This window comes from Corythoichthys intestinalis, chromosome 3 (assembly GCF_030265065.1).
Source record: "Corythoichthys intestinalis isolate RoL2023-P3 chromosome 3, ASM3026506v1, whole genome shotgun sequence".
NCBI classification, from domain to species: domain Eukaryota; kingdom Metazoa; phylum Chordata; class Actinopteri; order Syngnathiformes; family Syngnathidae; genus Corythoichthys; species Corythoichthys intestinalis.
Window position 1 is genome coordinate 19,906,085 of NC_080397.1, and position 23,716 is coordinate 19,929,800.

The 23,716-nt window shown below is 38.8% G+C and overlaps 1 protein-coding gene across 1 annotated transcript in view; it reads left to right on the forward strand.

Moving 5' to 3' along the window:
- Positions 1–23,716, forward strand: part of ipo11 (importin 11) — a 194,575-nt gene that overhangs the window by 138,625 nt on the left and 32,234 nt on the right. Inside the window, exon 29 of the mRNA XM_057833064.1 lies at positions 5,122–5,206. Coding sequence (XP_057689047.1) covers positions 5,122–5,206 — 85 coding nt within the window. The remainder of the gene's footprint in view (positions 1–5,121; positions 5,207–23,716) is intronic.

Sequence of the window (23,716 nt, forward strand, 5' to 3'; positions counted from 1 at the left end):
GGTTGTTTTACATCACAATTACTCATTGGGCAAGAAGTCCAGACGGCCAACAACTTTTATACAAGGAACACTGAACAATTTAATATCATGGAAGCAGCCCCCCCTTTAAGGGTAGTAATGAAATATTTTCAGATTTGCAATGTATTAATAAAGACAACTGAATTGTTCTTAGTTGTTGAAGATATTAAATCTTTGATTCAGAAGGCTTCTTCATTTAATTATTTAGGTGTCCTTTTATTTGTGTTAGGTAGATTTGTTCCTGGTGGTCAACAAAAGTGTTGTGTGCTGTCAGTGAAACATCAGTCTTTGATAACAATCAGATGTTCACCTATGTGGCAAAACAGCTCGTTTGGAACATCTAATTTTTGAATGAGAGGAGATAGGTAGAAGGGGTTGGACCGATTCATCAATGCTTCGCCTTTTGCCATGCCATCCCTCACAACATATGATGCCAAACCCAGCCAGGATTTAGAAAAGAATTTGACCACACACTTTAGAAGTGGAAGGAGTGATGGAAATTGTTCCAGCGCACAAGAGGTCTATGATTATTTGCCGCTGTTGTTTTCAATGACCCCTCCGCGAGTCATCATCTTATCGTGGCGGAGGGGTTTGCGTGTCCCAATGATCCTAGGTGCTATGTTGTCTGGGGCTTTATGCCCCTGGCAGGGTCACCCATGGCAAACAGGTCCTAGGTGAGGGACCAGACAAAGCATGGCTCAAAAAACCCCTTATGACGATAGAAAGAAATGGGATCAGTAATCTCTTGCCCGGACGCGGGTTAATGGGGCCCCCCTCTGGAGCCAGGCCTGTAGGCAGGGCAAGCGTCTGATGGCCGGGTCTAAATCCATGGGGTCCGGCCGGGCAGAGCTCGAAAAATCAACATAGTTCCCCCTTCCCATGGGCTCACCACCTGTGGCAGGGGCCAAAAAGGTCGCGTGCTTGGTGAGTTGGGCGGCAGCCAAAGGTGGAGGCCGACCCCCGGCTACAGAAGCTAACTTTTGGGATAAGGAGTGGCCGAAATCAGTTTCCTTTGCAGGGTGTCTGGGCTCTCCCTTAGATATAGGGTAAGAAGCTCAGTCATCCGGGAGGGACTCTGGGTCGAGCCGCTACTCCTCAGCGTTGAGAGGAGCCAGCTGAAGTGGCTCGGTTCGGATACCTCTTGGACGCTTCCCTGGGAAGGTGTTCTGGGCCACCGGCGAGAGGCCCAGAGGACGACCCAGGACACGCTGGAGCGACAATGTCTGTCGGCTGGCCTGGGAACGCCGTGGGATCCCACCAGATGAGTTGGTGAAGTAGCTGGGGGAGGGAAGTCTGGGGGTCTGTCCTAAAGCTGCTGCACCTGGCCCCAACCCCTGATCAAGCGATTGATAATGGATGGATGTTTTCAATGATGCCACCAATGTTCCCTCTAATTTTTCATGTGTCTGAGCAGACACACAAGATCCCTGAGCACACTGCGGACCACGGCGACCAACATCAAATGTGTAACCTTGGGCCACACATCAGTATCACGCCTGTTCAAAACCCTGGATCATAGCAAGTTATGTGGCTTATTAAATTAATGAAACTACAGCAGCAATTTTCATTAGTTTACTTTTAATATAATTGATTTGGCCCACATAAAAAGAAAAAGACAAAAATCTCGTTGTTCATGAGATGTGTACAATGCTATAAGTGAGAGTCCTGCTTTAACCGTAGGAAGAATCCTGCTTTAGCCTGGGTAAGGTCCAGTTGTGGCATAGATGAGTTAATAAATAAAACATAATGAACAACCACAATGGGAGTACAACAAACTCAAACATTATCTGTTCAGACAATAAGGACAGTCAAGATTCCTATTCTCAGTGTTTGAGCAGCTACACTGCAAAAACACACCTCTTTAACTCTTAAATACCTGCAATATGAAACAATTATCAGAGAATCCCAAAATTTGAAAAATAAGGTCCAAAGAATTGTCAAAATTCTGAATTAGTCTCAAAATCATGAAATTTTAGGTGTATAAAATGTGATACGTTTGGCAATAAAAGGTTAAAACTAATTAAATTCCCTTGTTTACAGTTTTCTTATCACTTATTTTGAGCAAAAAGTTAATAATCTTAAAATAAGCTTGTTTGCAGAAATTGAATACATATTGGTCAAAACATTATTTGAAAGCTTTTTTTTTCTTGATTTATGAGGGGAGGGAAAGGGGACACCGGGTGACTAGTGATGAAGGGACTAGACAACTAGATATTAACATTGGAAAATAGAAATAAAGTAAGACAAGTGGTAGGTAGAGTGAGAAATAGGAGATAGAACTCAGTGGCTGTACTTCCCCCAGCAATATAGCTTCTAGTGCAGCTTAGACTAAACTGTGAGTATACTCCGACTTCAACTAGCCTGACCATAAGCTTTGTCGAATAGGAACGTTTTTAATCTTATCTTAAATGTGCTGTCTCGGCTTCTTTAATATTAGCCGGAAGCTGATTCCATAAAACGGGCTTGGTGGCTAAAGGCTCTAGCTCCGACAGTACTTTTAGAAACCCTGGGAACTACCAGTAGACCTGCATTCTGAGAGCGGAGTGTTCTGTTGGGGCGGTATGGAACCAGAGCATGGGTGAGATAAGATGGCCCCAATCCATTAATGGTCTTAAATGTAAGAAGGAGGATTATAAATTTAATTCTAAACTCAAATGGTAATATTTACTTCAAGTGAGTGAAATACAGGACAGGTTCAAAATAATAATAATTATAAACAAAAAACACAGAAAAAAATTTCACTTAGTTTCACCGCTTGTTCTTCTGATTGCACAAACTCAGACAGCCATTCCATCTTAGAAGAACCGTATTTCTTTTTTACATTAGCTCGATGAGTGTAGTATCGCTGCCCGTTGCTTTTGCCATGATAAAGGGTATACAATTGCGTCTCAGCTGCACTGTTGTTAGCTAGCTAACCTGCACTGTGCGTATGCATAGGGCACATATGCACAACACTGTCAATGCTATGATTGACTGCGTAGCGTGAGTGAAGTGAACTCTATCTTATTATTGGCTAGACACCTGTTGCTCATTGAGTTACGGTGCAGAATGGTACGAAACACAATTTTGTTGGTCTAATTAACTAGATTATATCAGTTCTAAAATTCAATATTAATTAATAATGTAGCGCTTGCAAAGATTGGCAGCGGAATGTTGCTTCAGTATTTTAGCACAGGAATCTAGCTCTCCTTTCACCACTAACGGGAGCGTCGCGTTGCCGTATGGAACGCACCAATAAGAGTGTCACGCTTACACATTACAGTGGCGCCGACAGTTGTCCGAGTCGCGTTGCCGTATTGAACGCACAAATAAGAGCGTCATATTGCTTTATCGAACACACCAAGAGGAGTGTTCCTCTGACACACTACTGCGACGCTGACGGTAGTAGTGACGCTACAATACGTTTACAGTATGTTGAATTTTATTTCGTGCGTTGCATAGATTTTCTTGTGCGCGGATTATGTTCGAGCAGTGCGCGATTGCGCACGCACGCAGCTTAGAGGGAACATTGGATGCCACTGATTTGTCCACGTCAGGTTGACTTTCACCACCTTTTAGTCGACTCTCCCCAAAAATCTAAGATTGTTCAACCCCTAATAGGCAAATGAAGTGAGGCCTTAAGCTGGGTTCAGACCACTGGTGTTTTTGTCAACGATGACTAACAGCCCTACTTTCACATTTGAGGTTCATTCATTTTTACTCATCAGTTCCCGTGCCTGTGAGCGGGAGCTGTCCAGCATGGATGTGAATAATATAGCCTCTTGCCATCTCAAAAATTTGGCATCAAATGACTCCTTAACGTTTGTGTCGACAACTCAGTCACCACATAAATTCGTATTTGAAGTTATTTTTAAGCTCAGAACTACTTTGGCGCTGGAATAAACAATAAACAATTCTTCTGTTATTTTCTTTCAGTTTTGTTACTTCTAACTAACGTAACTTCCTTTTGCTATTTTATTCTCTTGTCCCATAACATTCTTCATCTTATCATTTCATGCAAACTAAAGTGGGAATTCAAGTAACATGATTCCGTAAAAAGGTTGAGAACAGAACAATCTTGCAGGCACTGGAAATGCAGAGATGGAACACAGACTTAACATCGCTGCATCTTTTCATTAAGCCATGATTGGCATGTACCTGTCCCACTCTCATGATAAGCACAAGCTTGAAAGTGTAAGACTGATGGGCTGAAGGAGGGAGAGCATAACCGGAAGGAGCACATTTTTGTCAAAGTCAATCAGTTGAAAAGAAATATCCCATGCGCATCAGCTTGATGTGGGAAGGGAATATACCGTCATCCTTTGAATGTTAATCTGCCTTCGAGTATGGCTCTGTTCTGTTTCACTGAGGCATAGATTCATTTCTAAGATACTAGCAGGCACACTTCTCCGTGCTGTCGATGTTGCTCTTTTCTTGCGCTAAATCTGCCAGAGCAAAATAAACTCAAAGCTTCAATAGAAAGGTTAGTTTTGATGGTTTTGTATCTAATTGCTAACACATTCAGCTGCTTTCTGTGCTATATAGCCGAGTGACATTTTTAGGTTTTTATGCAATAAGAATAAGAGTTGCATTGAAAATATGGTGGTTTTTTTGGGGGGGTGTTGAATTTGAGTTTTATTTTCTGTATTTGGAGAAAGAAAAAGAAGAATTCCAACATTTTGAGTGTCATTGCATGTCTTTCAATGAAAATGCATGGTTTTTTTTTTTTCGTCGGGAACTTGCACAGGTAAAATTAAAAGCAGTTTTTGTTCTTAGCTGAGCATTATTTTTCAGACAGATACACATTTTTTGCATTCATGAAAAATTACTGTGGATTCTTTGTATTTGAACCGTCTCAAGGACAATGCAACTTTCACCATCAAATGTGAGCGCAGTTTGGGGGGGATGCTGAAACCTCAGTATTATATTTTGGGTAATAAAGTTACAAGGACTCAAGACTCAGAAGGCTTCATGTGTTTTCCCTCAGCATTAAATTAACCAATATGAATCGCATTTGCAATTTGTGTTTGCGCGTGCATGCAAACTCTCTGTCCTGAAGTGGTTTCCTGTAGTGAAGTGTACGTATGGTTATTAATATTGAGTTGAATATTATTTTGTCTGCAGCTGCATGCTGATGAGCCACTTTGAGGAGCCCAAGCTGAGTGACGATGAGGAGCCGCCGACTGAGCAGGACAAGAGGAAGAAACTAGTCAGTCAAACACACACATACATACATCTAACCTTTTCTTTCACGATTCATTTGCGTCTTTGTATAATTTAATCATACACTTTACTAAAATGCTTCAATCAGGATTAATTTAAATGGACGACTGTAAATGGCAGTTGGGCAAGACACCCGTATACACGCCATAATGTATTTTATATCAGTTTTGGTCCACCTAAAATGGGCATAAAAAACAATCAATACATCCAGATGAAAAAAATGATTGTTGGTTAGTCTTTTTTAACTGAACATGCAAACTCCACACTGGAAGGCCAGAGCCCAGAATTGAACCCCATGATCTCAGAACTGTGCAGTGATTGTGCTACTCAGTCATCCACTGTGCAGCCTGCATAATTTTCTTAACTATTACATGCACATTTCATCGCTTGTTGCACAATAGTCCTATTTGTAAGGTTCTGAAATTGTCAGGGGTTCATACATTAATTGGCAAATTAACTTCTTAGGTGAGTTAGAATTTGACCAACACTCTCCACCATGCTGTATTTTGATACCTTGAGGCCAAGACAGCACCTAAAAATAGATCGACATTACCTTGCCATTGTCATGCTTCAAATGTGGAAGATGCCACTAAGCTTTTTATTGCAATTCATGATATAATTTGGACAATTTTATAACTAGGGATTAACTAAGGTTGGAATTTAGCTCTTGAAGAGCTGGTTTCTCTCTTCAGTATTCAGGGTTAGTGCTTACCTAACAATTCCACACCTTAAGGTTTAGTAGCTTCCAGAGTGCTGCATCATCACTTAAAGTTCAACTTCTAAAAGATGGCTTATTGTAACATGCTTTGATCACCTAATGTGAGCCTAGATGTTGAAAGAGAACTGATAAGCATCTTCTGCAAGAACTGAACACAAAGGCCCAGTGCAGTAAATAATGTGTGGGATTAGGTTTACTCTCCAATCCTCAACTGTGACTTTGTGGAAAAGGAACACTTGCTATCTCACAAATATAATTTTTATTAATAATGTTGTTTTTGCTCGGAAACAATCCCTAAACAAGACTGTATGTACTCAAAGTTCATTCTTGTGATGTTCGGTTGAGGAAGTACAACATATTTGTTTGGTTTTTTCCATGTTTTTTTCCCCCTGATCTTGGTCCATGTGTTCTTGCCAGGAAGTGTGTGTGTATGTACGTGCTTCCTTGTGAGTGCACTTATCACCTCATCCCAGACCCTGAATCCTTGCTTCAGGGAATAGTGGAAACTCAAAAGTAGCACCTCTCCCTGCTTGATAATGCTTGTGTGTGTTGAAGTCAATGTATGTGTGTCTGTGATGCACTTTGAGGAGAATGAGGAAAAAGCCAGGCCTCTGACATTTTTGTGGGACATTTTGACTCCTGCTCAACTTCTTTTGGATTTGTCGAGTATTTTTATTTTAATTTTAATTTTTTATTTTTTTTTATTTTATTTTTTTTTGCATGATGCCATTTATAATTATTTATAATTTGGACTCTAGATCTGAGGTACTTTACCAAACCTGAGGGGTTTGATCAGTGGGTCTCAGGGGTTTGGTGGATGTGCATGTGTCCACTCTCTAGTCACAAGAATTGCAAGGTACAATGCTGGTGTTTTTATTATTTGATTATTATTACTTTTTAAATGACATTAGAAATTTTCTCCGTAATATTTAGGGATATTGACATATATGGCAATATTTGGGTACCCTGAAATTCACCTCCTTTGTTAAGCAGCACGAAAGATGAATGAATGCATGTTCCACAAGGCCACCATTAGCTGCTTACATACTGTAGCTTTGCTAGCTGTGTAAAATAACCTTGGTGACCTCAGTACGCAACATACAGTGCTGCTCGAAAGTTTGTGAACCCCACAGCGATGGTCAGATTTTTTGTAAAAAAAACTAAAATAACCTTATTAAATGTTAAGTTATACCCAAATCCACAATACTGACATTCCAAATAATGGACTGAAACAAAAGAAATAGTTATTGTCATTCTTTATTTAACAAAAGTGGTTGATTTAAGAAAAACTCAGATATCATGTGTGCAAAAGTATGTGAACCCCTTCAGTTAATAGGATATTGCGCCTCCTTTTGCAGAGATTACCTCAACCAAACGGTTTCTGTAGTGACTAATCAGCCTCTCACATCTACTTTGGGGGATTTTTGCCCATTCTTCCTTGCAGAACGCAGTCAGTTGAGAGAGGTTTGATGGGCGTCTGGCATGAACTGCTCGCTTCAGGTCCCGCCACAGCATTTCAATGGGATTTAGGTCAGGACTTTGACTGGGCCAGTCCAGAACACGAATCTTCTTCTTTTTCAGCCATTCCTTGGTTGTATTGCTGGAATGCTTTGGATCATTATCATGTTGCATGATCCACCTTCTGCCAAGCTTTAACTTCAAAACAGATGGCGTCAGGTTATGTTCTAGGATTTGACAATATTCATCAGAATTCATGATTCCCTGGACTATGTGGAGTTGTCCAGGTCCTGAGGATGAAAAGCAAGCCCAGATCTTGACATTCCCACCTCCATGCTTCACTGTTGGGAGAAGGTTCTTTTGGTGGTATGCAGTGTTGACTTTTCGCCAGACATGGCGGTTTTGGTTGTGACCAAACAGTTCAATTTTGCACCTACATCAGTTGATGAAAACTCTTTTTAATTTAGTCTCGACAACACAACTGTTAAAAAAACAAAAAAAAACTACTGAATTGATTGATTAGGAAATCAGGTTGAAATAATAGAAAATTCCAAAATGTTGAGGGGGTTCACAAACTTTTGAGCAGCACTGTATAACTTTGTGATTGTCATTTGTGATTTGCTTTTTAATATTCCAATCTTCTGGTAATACTTCGAGCATAATATATATACAGTATAATACATACATACATACATATAATCTACAATCCAAAAATTATGGATGGTCAGTCAGTCGGTCTGTCTGAATTATTTAACATCATTAGGGCACACTAATACTAACATTTGCTGCTGTGGTGGTCAATTTTAAAAGTTGGTCGTGTGACTCCTTTGTAATACATCAGCCATTAACCGATGCCATTGATGGTCAGGATTTAACAAAGATGTAAGGAATAGCAATTCAAAAATGCATACGCTATCCTAAATGCACTTTGAATATGAAAACAGTCTGTGACAAATTCTAAACGAGATTGAACATATCATAGTTTGTAGTGAACTGATTTTGGGAATTGTCTAATGGTGCAAACTTGTGCCGAATCTAATCGACTGAACAAACTTTGCCCCTTTAATAAACAAGCTCCTTTCTGTTGTACGTCATATTGTAAAAAATTGATTCTATCATCGGCCTGACCCTAAAAACTCGGTTAATCAATTTAATTGTACATGTCTGCGATGCTTTTATTTTTGATGGATGACTTTGACGATTTGCTAATAGTTTACACTGACTAGTCTTCAATTAAAAGTTAGGGATTCAGTTCAGGGGTAGTTTTTCCAAGTCAGTGTGTGTGGACAAGTATTAAGTTCTACAATAGATTAGCCATAGTTGATTTTACATTTCACACTGAACTTCAACAGCTGACAATGTATGCATTCATCTGTTTTCTATAGTGATTCTCATTAGGGCCACAGTTGAGCTGGAACCTATCCCAGTTGAGTTTGTGCCAAATACAGAGTACAGTAAATTCTGGATTGGCCATCAGGCTTTAGTTTGGGAGATATCCATACTAGAGCTGAAACGAATACTCGAGCAACTCGAGTAACTCGAGTTTAAAAACTGATCCGAGTAATTTTATTCTTATTATTCTATTATTTTTTTATTCTAGTTACATCTGAGATGCAATTGTTGGCTGTTTTCAACAATATACATCGAAAATAAAGACATTGATTGACTGGAAATGGTTCAAGATTAGATGAAATGTCTTATTTTCTCATGTATATTTATAATTGGTCTTCACCTAAAAATATATTTGTTTTATCCGATTACTCGATTAATCGATAGAATTTTCAGTTGATTACTCGATTACTAAAATATTCGATAGCTGCAGCCCTAATCCATACCCACATTCACCTCAATGCAAATGTTATAGTCCTTGAGGAATGGGACATACATGTTTTTGGAGTTTGTAGGTTCAAGCATGGGGCGAGCAGGCAAAACAAAGTGAAGGGCCTGACTTGATTTGAGCGCTCTTAATTTGAAGCAGACATGCTAAAAACTACTCAACAGTACTCCTTGCAAATACTACATGCATATACTACTGCTAGATTTTGGTATTGGTACTGAATATGGGTTAAGATACTATTGTCCATCAAAATGCAGTAATCCAATAATACAGTTGTGGTCAAAAGTTTACATACACTTGTGAAGAACATAATGTCATGGCTCTCTTGAGTTTCCAGTTATTTCTACAACTCCGATTTTTCTCCGATAGAGTGATTGGAACAGATACTTCTTTGTCACAAAAAACATTCATGAAGTTTGGTTCTTTTATGACTTTATTATGGGTTAACAGAAAAAGTGATCAAATCTGCTGGGTCAAAAATATACATACAGCAACACGAATTAGCAATTTCTTGTGAGTGATTATTGACTTGAACAATCATTGACTTGAACAAGTCAGGAAAGTCACTTGGAGCCGTTTCAAAGCAGCTGCAGGTCCCAAGAGCAACAGTGCAAACAATTGTTTGTAAGTATAAAGTGCATGGCACTGTTTTGTCACTGCCACGATCAGGAAGAAAACGCAAGCTATCACCTGCTGCTGAGAGAAAATTGGTCACGAGGGTGAAGATTCAACCGAGAACCACCAAAAAGCAGATCTGCCAAGAATTAGAAGCTGCTGGAACACAGGTGTCAGTGTCCACAGTCAAGCGTGTTTTGCATCTCCATGGACTGAGAGGCTGCCGTGCAAGAAGGAAGCCCTTGCTCCAAAAGCGGCACCTTAAGGCTCGACTGAAGTTTGCTGCTGATCACATGGACAAAGATAAGACCTTCTGGAGGAAAGTTCTGTGGTCAAACGAAACAAAAATCGAGCTGTTTGGCCACAATGCCCAGCAGTATGTTTGGAGGAGAAAAGGTGAGGCCTTTAACCCCAAGTACACCATGCCTACCGTCAAGCACGGTGGTGGTAGTATTATGCTGTGGGGCTGTGTTGCTGCCAATGGAACTGGTGCTTTACAGAGAGTAAATGGGATAATGAAGAAGGAGGATTACCTTCAAATCCTTCAAGATAACCTAACGTCATCAGCCCGAAGATTGGGTCTTGGGCGCAGTTGGGTGTTCCAACAGGACAATGACCCCAAACACACATCAAAAGTGGTAATGGAATGGCTAAATCAGGCTAGAATTAAGGTTTTCGAATGGCCTTCCCAAAGTCCTGACTTAAACCCCATTGAGAACTTGTGGACAATGCTGAAGAAACAAGTCCATGTCAGAAAGCCATCAAATTTAACTGAACTGCACCAATTCTGTCAAGAGGAGTGGTCAAAGATTCAACCAGAAGCTTGCCAGAAGCTTGTGGATGGCTACCAAAAGCACCTAATTGAAGTGAAAATGGCCAAGGGCATGTTACCAAATATTAGTGCTGCTGTATGTATATTTTTGACCTAACAGATTTGATCTTTTTTCTGTTCACCCATAATAAAGGCATAAAAGAACCAAACTTCATGAATGTTTTTTGTGACAAAGAAGTATCTGTTCCAATCACTCTATCAGAGAAAAATCAGAGTTGTAGAAATAACTGGAAACTCAAGAAAGCCATGACATTATGTTCTTCACAAGTGTATACAAACTTTTGACCACAACTGTAGGTGTTGGTCAAAGAACAGACTGAGGTTTAATTAACAATTGTATTATTGATGCAATTCAATTTATTATACAGAAAAGGAAAACTGCAACTGAAGTGCATCGTACAGTCACACACGTACAGCATGTAACTTTTTGTGGACTTTAAAACTTCTAAGTAAAAATGCATATTAATGCAGTGTTTATTCCCAAAATAGAAAGCGGACCCAAAGGAGCTAAAAACACTTTTGCTTATCAAGGACTAAGTGCACTTAAAGCAGTTTTGTGGACATAAAAGGAGCAATTTACATTTGTAATGGATATTTTCAGTCAGTCTAACAGTGAAATTGTGCTTTGTAGAAAAGTTTAAAGGGGCTACTTTTAAAAGGGTCACCATTTAAGTTTGGGTAGTCTATTCAAATGAGCAATGTTTAACTGTCTGTTTGATGCCTGCATCCAAAGTTATCTCTTCCCTTTACTTGTGCCAAATAACAAATTTATACCAAAAGATAGTTCTGAAGGTGTGTATAAATGTTCAATCCTTTGCCTTCAGGGACAATAACAGCCTCTCTTATGCATTACTTTTATTATACCTTGGTTGTTTTACACCCTCATTCATCAAAATCCATTGAATTGTATTCAAACCCCAAATGTTATCCAGGCTGTTTTTTTAAGCAAAATTTTTGTCTCAATGTTCTAAGGCAAAAGTAGCATTTTACTACTTTCTGGATGGCAGAGAGTGAAATGAAAATCAAATGGCTGCAAAAAGCCTGAGGTGGCAGACAATCCCTTTAGCACATCTTCAAAATCTTTCGGTCCTTTTTGCATGTATTTTTTTCTATGTGAAACAAACTCGCAGGAATACACACGCATTACCGCCCCCCCCCCCATATATACATATAACTTATATATACTGTATATAATATATATATATATATATATGTATATATATTATATATATATATATTTAATACACATAGCGGGGGAGGGGGTGCTGCTGCATAACTTCATATGTTGCTCACACAATATAATTAACTATGTATATTTAAGTTTTTTTTGTTTTGTTTTGTTTTGTTTGTATTTTGTGGGGATGCCACGAGCTACTCACACTAGCGTTGTGATCGACGTAGTGGAGGACACCCCTGCTGTAGATGCACCTAAACACTTTTGATGTGTCCAGTCTGCCCTGTAGTGTGCTGCATTAGCAGCATGTCATTGTTGCCTTTGTACAGGACTCTCGTATTGTAATTGGTTTAAATAATGGTTTGCAGGTTTTGCAACTGCACTGGAGTTTCTGAATGTCATGCCCTACATTTTCTTGTTTGTTATTCTAACTTGTGGTTAGGTATTTTTACGTACCATCCTCCGAAATGGTAAATAGTTTACATGCCAAATACACACCGTTTATTAGAAGACATTTACTTGTCCTGAGAACAATGAAAACCCTTGGAATGCTGAGATGAATCATTTGTAGCCATTCTGATTAATGTGGCCACTTCTAATTAATGTGGTGATGGCACCTCCTGGTAGTGGAGATGATTTGTGTTGTATTGATACCGTGTTTTAATTGATTATGAGGACATTCTTTACCCAATCGCTTAAAAAATAGAAAATCTTTCTTCCGATCTTCCGATTTCTGACACACACAGGTTTGACAATCGTGCAAGTCATAGCCTCTGAGTAAAGCTGGATATCCACAATCTTGTTAATTATAGAGTTGGGGGAAAAATAATATTTAAGGATATTCTTAACTTTGATGAATGGTAACCTATTGGTTTTATTATGTTTTTAGTGATTAAATTAATTAGCATTCAGTCATTTTTGTCTGTTAAAATATGCATTTTGATATATAATAACAAAAGTGTGAAGCATGCATTTTTGAGGAGTGTTTTAACAATTTACCTCGCTGTAATTAATGTCTACTCATTTAACATTACTAGTCAAATGAAGGTGATAATTCAGATATGCAAATTCCAGGAAATGAACATAGCTTCATTTCCTTAACAGATCTTGGTGTTATTTTGACCATTTGCATCAACACTCACTTTAATGACCTTCGTTGTATGTTCCAGTGGCTCTGTAAATTATATATATTTACGATTACTTTGTTAGATTGTTAATTACAGTGACTTCGTAAAATTATTTTGCAAACAATTATAGCGTCTCTCAGAATGAAAACTCGAGAGTATTGTTTCCTGAATCCTCAGAATTGAAAGTGGCTTATTAAAACTTATCGAAAGGTTGTGTATCAGGATCACTTGTGTATAAATTTGAAATTAGGTTTTAAGAATCTTAGAATGTTTTATGAATTACTGTAGGATGGTGTACTTCAGGAGTTTTTTTTTTTTTTTTCAGTTCAACATATTTGATTTGTGAATACAGTAGGGCTGTCCCAAACGAGTAATTTTCTCCCGAATATTCAGCCAACTATTTTTATGATTTGTCAACTAATCTAATATTTTAATTAATTTATTTATTTGTTAAATTAATTTAGCAATGACTTTTTTTGTTGATGCTTATGAATTCACAAAAAAAATATTAAAGTACAAATAAACATGGAAATAACAATTATAAATCACAAATTAACAATGAGGTCAAATGCTGATAGCATTCACTAGTGCAATAGAATTGAATGTAAACAGATTCAGAACACTGACTTCACCTTTCCAACATGATTCAAAACAGTACTTAAATAAAAAAAAATCTAGCATTGATATTATAGTATACTATTACCGTATTTTTCGGAAGTCACAGTTTTTATTCATAGTTTGGCAGAGGGTGCGTCTTGTACTCTGGAGCGACTTACTAGTATGTGTGATTATTTACGGTCGGGCCGGACGTCTCTCTCGCTAACTTTAAAAAAAAAAAAAAAAAAACAGTATATTCATATATTTATACTAAAACGATGTATGGATGTATTTATAAAATAAATAATTTGGATAAAACAGAGAAGGCGCTGTGCATGCCTGCGCACGTGAACGCCGTGGCCCCGCTCTCTTTTCAATCTTCCCCTGGCGCCCTCCGCAAGTCCATCCTGGTATTTCCGTTTCGATATGCAGCAGCAGCTAAAACAAACTAAAGACAGGGGAATTGAAAAGCACAACAACTGTGGTAGGAGTGGGGTATGGAAAGGATTCAAATTGTTGAATATGCTATACAGAAACCTGTGTCGGCTTCGCTGAATGTAAGTGAATGTGGCACTTTGGTCTCATACGAGAAATATATTTAACAAACTTTTCCAGCGTTATTTCGTTGTATAAATGCATTTATAATGATCATAAAAATATGTAGACTATTTAAACATTGAGAAAACTTGCGTTTTTTTTCTGCCAACTCAAAGAGATTAAAATAAATGTCAAATCCACTATCCACCTGTTAGAAAAGACACACAAATATAAAAGATATAAACGTTTATTGATTATCCATCTTAGTCTTGTTTAACTGGGAGAATTTGTTACAAAAGACAGGCTTTAATTTGTTATCATTATGCATATATGCACGTGCAGGCATCGTCACAAATGTAATCACACAAAACGTAACCACGCATCGCATCCCCGCATTTCCTCCTTCTCCTAAGTCCTCACAAATAAAACATAGAATTTCTTTTTTTCGGGCTGGTGCCTACAATTAAAACATAAAATTTTGGTGGGTTTTCAGGCTCGGGCCTGCAAATAAACTTAATTGATCGACAGGCCGGTTCGGGCTTTAATACCCGCGGGCCGGTCGGGTCTTGCCGGATTTTTTAGGCCCGATCTAGATTCTAGCGTCATGTAATATTAGCATACTGTACACTTATTCAGCATGTTGTTCTCTATTGTATTTTTATTTTAAATTGCCTTTCAAGATGACATGTCTGTTCTTGGTGCTGGATTCTATCAAATAAAATTCCCCCCAAAATGCGACTTATACTCAGGTGTGACTTATAGTCCAAAAAATACAGTATATAAAATAGTATTATAATAATTATAAGAATTATTCATTGCCAATCAGATTTTTCATAAAGGGTGTCATTTTAAAGCTAGTCCAGAAAATACGCTATATATAATAGTGTTATAATAATTATAATAATTATTCATTGCCAATCAGATTTTTCATAAAGGGTGTCATTTTAAAGCTATTCTTGGTTAAGAATCTGAATTTTGAAGTATGTGGGATTAACTCCAGAAATTATTATTTATATGACGACAGTGATGTGCTTTTATTTTGCAATGTTCACTGGAAGTACGTTCACTAAACCGCTAACCGTAAGCTTTACACTCCGCAAAAAAAGCACTTTTCGTCATTGTGGTGTCAGTAATAAATGATGAGATTAATAGATTTTTTTTTTTTTCGTTTGTAAATGCTGTCAACCAGCGATTTTTCATGTTTGAAGTGTCACCTTTTAACCGCAAGTTTGCGTTTTGGAGAAGACTGCCAGTTTTATAGCAGGCTAAAGTATGTTGTCTTTTTTCCCCATTCGACTCAATGTAGCAATGCTAACGTTTACAGTGTAAGATATGTTTCCTTATTTTCTATGTTGAACTTTTAATTATACGGCGTGTCGTGTGAAAGGAACTGGAGTCTCATATGCCATCAACACGCACGCACAAATGTATGCACGCTCGGATGCACACACCGATAAAAGGAAGCCCTGAAAATTAGCGCCCTCATATTTATTTAACGTGCGATAAATGGACTCATTGCATTTCGTGACAGGCTTAGTAACTTCAATAAAACATGTCGTTAGTTAGTTAGTTAGTTAGTTAGATGGACTTACGATCTGCCAGCTTGTTGTCTCCTGTCGTCTTCCAGAATTACAACTGAGTGACGGCGCTTTCGGTTCTCATTCACGGCCGAGGTGCAGCTAAGCTTGTCATTGAAGAGACAGAACACAACAGTGTCCTCTCCTTTGTTTCGTTGAAATAAGTCAATGTTTTGGCCATTCTGGTGTGCTTTTTTGGCTTTGTGCCGCTTTCCCCGCTTGCATACCGAGCGTCCGACATTCTCAACTTTGCACGCATATATTTTTTTAACCTTTCATTAACCGTCAACGAGATGTTGTGCTCGTCGACGCATTTACGTCATCGATTACATCGACGTAGTCGACTAGTTGGGACAGCTCGAGAGTACAGCCGCCATTGTAAATAGTTGCTAAATTCATGACGTGTTAGTGGTAACAAGCCTGTATAAAAAGTCATCCTGACTTGTTCTGCTTACAAATGGGAAGTTAAATTTCATGAATGAATCTATTTTTTTTCCCTTTATACTTATGTGTTATGTGTGTGGATGTATTTTTGTTTGTATATATGGCGGAAAACACTCAGGTGACTTGAAGTTCCGCTCTGAGACCCCCAATTTGGCCAAGTTTCAAAATTGTCCATATGCATATGTGATACATCATTGGAAAGCTTAAAACCTTAATTTTCTGGGGGAAGAAACATTTTGAGGAGGAAGGTGTTTTTTTTTGTTTGTTTTGTTTTGTTTTGTTTTTTAAACAGCGAAACCGTATCTGGAGGTGAGAGCACGCGAGAGTAGAATTACAGACGCTATGACTTTAATGAGATATTATCGCATACTTACCTTGTTTCAATCCAAAAACTCCATGTAGCATGTATCACTGATTGTCAAGACACAGCTGTGAATAGCCACAGCTGGATTTTTGGGGGATTTTATGGGTGAAACACGGTAATATAACAAGGGTCATGATGCAGAAATCGCAGACATCAAGGAGTGGTCGAGATTTTCTTTTTCATATATTTACCCTTTTATACGTTTTTTTCAATTTTTCTTTGTTTGGATCGATTAATTATCATCTAACATATTGGAGAAAATGCGACAGTAACAAAAAAAAAAATACAATTAAGCGATAGTTATGAGGTAGATATCCCTAACTTTTTTACAGACGCCATTTTTTTCTTTGTGACATAATCTGTTAAAAGTTTAAAATATGTGAGTGAATAATTTTTTTTAAATCGTTTTTTTTTTTTTTTTTTTTTTTTTGTAAAACCAAATATGAGACATCAGTGAATGATTCTAAGCTAAAAACGACATTTTGAATAATAAATATCATGGCTGGGTTGAAACAAAAGTGGTTGCGCAACGTCTGTAAACAGGGTTTTCAGGGTAAAACGGACAAATTAAAAATAGTTTGGGGGCTTAATGCGCCATGAATCTGCTATGACAGCATATAGACATGTTGTTCTATCAACCACAACAGTTCTTTTGGCTTAAAATACAGCAGTTTATTTTAAAGAGGGTTGCAAGAGCAGAAACTGCTTTTTCAGTTTTGTCTGTGTTTTCCGCCATATACATATGTGTATGTATATTAATGCTGTCAGTTAACACGTTAATAACAGCGTTAATGCAAACCTCTTTTGACGCCGTCAATTTTTAAACACTGTATTATTCGTTATACCCCTTCCCACCCCCTGTAGTTTGGAGAGTGAGAAAATGGTTTTAGATTTCATTTTGGATTTTAATGGCCAAAATGGGACACATTGAGGCGGCGTGACAAGCGTGAACCTGCCTGGCAACTTGGCCCGATCTATTATGATCATTTTGGAGCATATTTGGATGAAAATACACTGATGAATCTCCTGGTGCCATGTGCAGCTCTCTGGCCGCCCAGGACCTCATTATATGCGGGCAAAAGCACACAGAGGATTCAGGAGCGAAATCCCTGTGTTAGGCGAAGCGTAACTTTGGCCTTTCAGCCTAAATTGTGGCACGTTAAGGCAGATTGTGGCATTTGGTGAGCTGCAATGCGTCGATTAATTGTGAATGATCGTGTGAAATAAAAGAATGTGAACCTCCAGCATGAAGTGTTCAGGCAGTTTGCGCTCCTCTCTTGGCCACTAAAGCTCACCATTTTTGGGCACAAGGGCACACTGAGGATCGGGGTGAAATCCATGTTCTCATGCGAATCGTGACTTTTACGTTTTAACCATAAATTTGGCACTTTGAGGTGGACTGACTGGCACAAACCCTGCTAAAATGCACAGATGATCTGTATAAATGCTTTGAAAGACAAGCGTTTTGGTGAGTAAAATCATTTTAAGTTTTCACATTTTTTTGTGAAATTTTTCATTTTATTTCATGAATAATATTAAACCGCTGATATGTTTCATTAAAGTATATAGTAAAGATACACGATAATATCGGTCACCGATAATTATCGGCCGATAATGGCAATTATGACGTCACACAGATAATCCAGATAATAAAAAAATTCAACCGATAATGCAATCCGATAATTATATACTTGATTTTGCCTCCAAATGTGCGCAACCAAAGAATTCAGCACGCCGCCTCCTCAACCCCTCCCCTCTCTGAAGCCCCTGAGGGAGGAGGGGTTGAGGAGGCGGAGTTACAAGACAAGAAGTAGTTGAATATTATGGCGGCTGTTACTAAAAAAAACGACGCTCTCGCCATCTGCGAAACATGTACCGTAGAAGTTCCACGAGGCAGAAAGAACGCGTCCTCATTCAAAACCACTAACCCAGCAGCCATTTAAAAATGCATCACAAAGAATTTTGGAACAAATACGAGGCTGCTGCTAGCAGGAATGCTAAAGCTATTGTAAACACTAAGTTAAACTACAGGGCTTGTGACGATACAGAGTCGGGCTGTTTGGGAATGCAGCCCAAGGCGGGTGGTAAATTCGCATCTAAGGCTAAACACCGGCACTACTGGAGACCGATAGTCGGCAAGTAGCCGTCTTCCGACGGAGCCCGCCGCTCTGGCCAGTCCGGCAGGCCGCCGCCGCCTCGCCATAGGCGGGACGGGCCGAGCCCGGTTCCCCGGCCTCTGGACCTCCGGCGAACACCCCGGTTTCTCGAGCGTTCCCCCACGGCGTGCGAGCAGAGCCAGGACCCGAATACGCCGCGGCGAACCGTCCGGGCCGGGCGGATTATCCGGTACGAATGTAGCTGCCGCCGCCGCCGAAACAAAACACGTTTTTTTTTTTTTTTTACCTTAATGACCCGAGAACCAAAGCCCTGGATAAAAGAAATAATGCAGTTTATTCGACCACCATTCTTCATGAAAAAGTGATGTCCGGTAAGCAAGCTTATCATGACGGCACAGTGGTTATAAGATAATTTAAACATGGAGAAAACGAAGTCAGCCAGTCAATAATGCATTCAGAATGTGAAATGACGAGCGGTCAGATGACTTTGTAATGCTGCCTTTATTTTCGGCTTAATAAAACTCAGGCACAAAACAACACGCACGCGGATGCGAGCTCCAACTCCGTCCAAATAGTACTGCCGTGTAACAGTTTAGCTGCTGTAACGCAAATGTTGTGAAAGCCGCAAATGTAAACAAAGCGCTCCAGAATGGGTACATGACATCTCGCTCTTTTGAGGTAATCATTTTCACAGTGTGCAACAAAGCATATAACATTAGCAATCACTTTTCAAATTATTTAACTTATTTCTCTGCTCAATTACAGTCACAGTAGATAATCAAATTCTTAAATCATATTCTGTAGCCACAAATATTATTCAAAATCTTTCCTCCTTCAAGTTTTTTTTTTAGGATTAAGTATAATAATGTATTGCTTAAAACAAGGCTGTTAAGATTATTTTCAGCTAGCTATTTTTCTTCCAAGAAATCTGAGAGAAATACACTTGAAGCGATCGCAGATAATTTCACTTATTGCCAATAGATTTATACTTAAAACTGACTAGTTTTAAGGAGGTGTGTTTTGCAGCGTATTAATGTTATATATGTTAGGAATGGCTTACTTTTAAACGCATTTTTGTGCAACTTAGGTATTTACTCTGTAAGTAATTGTTGCCAAAGGTTTACCATTACACAATGTCAGACAATCTGTCATTATTTAGATGTTTGAATTGACGACTTGTTCATACTTTATGTTGAAAAAAAGAGCAATAAATTATGTTTTTGCACAGTAATATTTTCTTTTGTGTATACTTTTAAATTTTACATAAATCTTTTAATAGAATTATCGGCTTGACATTATCGGTTATCGGTTGGAATGAGGAGGAAATTATCGGTTATCGGTGTCGGTTGAAAAATGCATTATCGTGCATCACTAGTATATAGAAATGTAAAGTATATAAAATCAAGATATATAACATACTAGTGTTATACACTCACCGGCCACCTTATTAGGTTGGACCCCCTTTTGCCTTCAGAACTGCCTCAATTCTTCGTGGCATAGATTCAACAAGGTGCTGGAAGCATTCCTCAGAGAGTTTGGTCCATATTGACATGATGGCATCACACAGTTGGTGCAGATTTGTCGGCTGCACATCCATGATGCGAATCAAAGATGCTGTATTGGATTGAGATCTGGTGACTGTGGAGGCCATTTGAGTACAGTGAACTCATTGTCATGTTCAAGAAACCAGTCTGAGATGATTCCAGCTTTATGACATGGCGCATTATCCTGCTGAAAGTAGCCATCAGAAGTTGGGTACATTGTGGTCATAAAGGATGGACATGTTCAGCAACAATACTCAGGTAGGCTGTGGCGTTCCAGCGATGCTCAATTGGTACCAAGTGGCCCAAAGAGTGGCAAGAAAATATTCCCCACACCATTACACCACCACCAGCAGCAGCCTGAACCGTTGATACAAGGCAGGATGGATCCATGCTTTCATGTTGTTGGCGCCAAATTCTCACCCTACCATCCGGATGTCGCAGCAGAAATCGAGACTCATCAGACCAGGCAACGTTTTTCCAATCTTCTATTGTCCAATTTCGATGAGCTTGTGCAAATTGTAGCCTGTTTCCTGTTTTTAGCTGAAAGGAGTGGCACCCGGCGTGGTCTTCAGCTGCTGTAGCCCATCTGCCTCAAAGTTCGACGTACTGTGCGTTCAGAGATGCTCTTCTGCCTACCTTGGTTGTAACGGGTGGTTATTTGAGTTAGTGTTGCCTTTCTATCAGCTCGAACCAGTCTGGCCATTCTCCTCTGACCTCTGGCATCAACAAGGCATTTCCGCCCACAGAACTGCCGCTCACTGGATATTTTTTCTCTTTCGGACCATTCTCTGTAAACCCTAGAGATGGTTGTGCATGAAAATCCTAGTAGATCAGCAGATATTCTGAAATACTCAGACCAGCCGTTCTGGCACCAACAACCATGCCACGTTCAAAGTAGGGCTGCAGCTATCGAATATTTTAGTAATCGAGTAATCGACTGAAAATTCTATCGATTAATCGAGTAATCGGATAAAACAAATATATTTTTAGGTGAAGAGCAATTATAAATATACATGAGAAAACAAGACATTTCATCTAATCTTGAACCATTTTCAGTCAATCAATGTCTTTATTTTCGATGTATATTGTTGAAAACAGCCAACAATTGCATCTCAGATGTAACTAGAATTAAAAAAAAAAAAAAGACAAATTCACTGCTTTCACTCAAAAAACCTTTAGATCTTATTAAAATATATATTTATTTATACCTAAAAATGCCATTACGCTTGATAACACACATCATTTAAAAGTTAGGATTTTTTCCCACCTGTTTCAATTGAATTTCTATTTGTGTCAAGCCATTTTTAAGTTCTAGTTAAGTTTTACGCTACTCTAAACTGTAAGTCCTGATAGGATTTTGTGTTTTTGCAGTGTTCAAGATAAATGTATGATACAGGCTGTATTGGAGCACATTAGGGACCAGTGCTACTTGGTGTTTTATCCAGCAATGACTACTAAGCTAAAATTGATAGTTAGCATTATTGAGTTTTTATTTTACACCCTTATCACTCCACAAAGCTATGTTATGTTAAAGCCTGTATGTAAGACACGTTAGCCACGCATCGAAAGTGGTCATAATTAATAGAAACCTAGCCCTCCGCAGGGCTAACGTTGCGTGAGCTAGTGACTCAGACAGTAACGTTAATCTTATTTTTTAGCGCTTAGCGCTCTTTATTAGTGCTTAGCGCTCTACTGCTTTAAGATGGCCGCTGTTTATTACCGCTGCCCAGACGCGGCCGAGTCTATCATATTGCATCTAGTTCAACATACATGTGATCTCTATGAGACTCCTCAGATGCTACCTGCTACCAACTTAACATCACGCGGGCTAGATTTTAGCAACGTCGGCGTAGTTTGGAGCGGCTGTCGGCTGCGGAAATGTTTTTTATATTTTTTTATTGCTTCTTCCTCTACGCACGTGACGTTGGCGCGTTGTCCCGCATTAAAAGTAGTCCGAGCGAAACGTGATGCTTAGAGCTGTCAAACGATTACTCGAGGTGAATAAAATTACTCCGATCAGTTTTTAAACTCGAGTTAATCGAGTTGCTCGAGTATTCGTTTCAGCTCTAGTTCAAAGTCACTCAAATCACCTTTCTTCCCCATACTGATGCTCTGTTTGAACTGCAGGAGGTGTCTTAAACCATGTCTACATGCCTAAATGCACTGAGTTGCCGCCATGTGATTGGCTGATTAGAAATTAAGTGTTAACGAGCAGTTGGACAGGTGTACCTAATAAAGTGGCCGGTGAGTGTATATTGTACCAAAAAACAAAATAAAATGGAAACTCCACACTCAGACTCTGGCTTGAACCCTTGATCTCAGAACTGTCAGCGGACGTGCTAACCAATCTTCCTTCGTGCCGCTCTTTTATTATAAGTTATTTAGGAAAAATGAATATTTACAAGTGTTAAGTTCCTAACTCCTGATTCTAATGACGCTTAAATTTAGTTTGACATTGATATACTTTTAAAAATTAAAATATATAATCATTTTTCCATTTGGAAAATTTAAAAAATGCAATTATCATGAGTTAACAATGGACTGCATGCGATTAACCTTTTAATCGAACCTCCGCCTCATCTCCGCTAGGCAAAAACTCTTTTATAACCCACTTATATAACCCACTTAAGACATACTTCTATTTCTGGTGCTTTTTTAATCGGCCAAACGCTAGTTGCTTTATTCTTGTACAGCATGTGCGCCATATATATGCTGCAGTTACACTTTAAGCTAGAGTTGACAGTCATGAGTAAAAAAGTGAAACCCCGTATAGTCCCTTTAAGTCATGATTATTCATTCCTGCTTTTTGTCATTTGCTTTTTTCCTCTCCCTGGGTTTCTTTTAATGAATCATTACCCTCTCAGCCATCCATCACTCCTTCTGAGATACATACTCATCCGAAATGACTTTTTATGCATTATGCATTCACACTGGGATACAGAAGGCATTTGTAATGAAGACGTTAGCTGGTTTGCTCGGTTATTACTCCCAATCTCAGCAGACCGCTAGTGTTAGCATAATGTGATTTCCTTGAATTACAGACCTCTGTGACTGACTATTCTACCTCAGCAGATAGAAAGATTCTCCATTCTCCTGCCGAAGGCATGCACAACCATGACAATGAGTTTCCATTTTGCCATCACAATTTGATCAATTCAGTTCCCACCCAGTGCAGCAAATTTGCCAATACTGAGTGCTGGTGTTTACCATCTTCTGTTAACAACGTCATCATGTTAACTTTAATTGCATTTTGATATACTAGAAAGACGACAATACCAACTGAGAGTATCCTTTTGACAAAGCTTTTTTTGTTTCTTTCATCCTCCAACAGTATGTGTTTTAGTCTCCCTTATATGTCATGTGTAAGAAGTAATTAATGCTGCCTTCTGCCACATGATCTCGTAATATTTCAACAAGGGAGCCACTTACCACAGGCAATGCAGTAATCATTTTGCCTCCACACTTGTGCTCGCCTTTAAGTTCTTATTCTTACCTCGCTCATGTCTTTATGGAGACATTTGTCTCACTGAGCTAATGTGAGTCATTAATATCTGA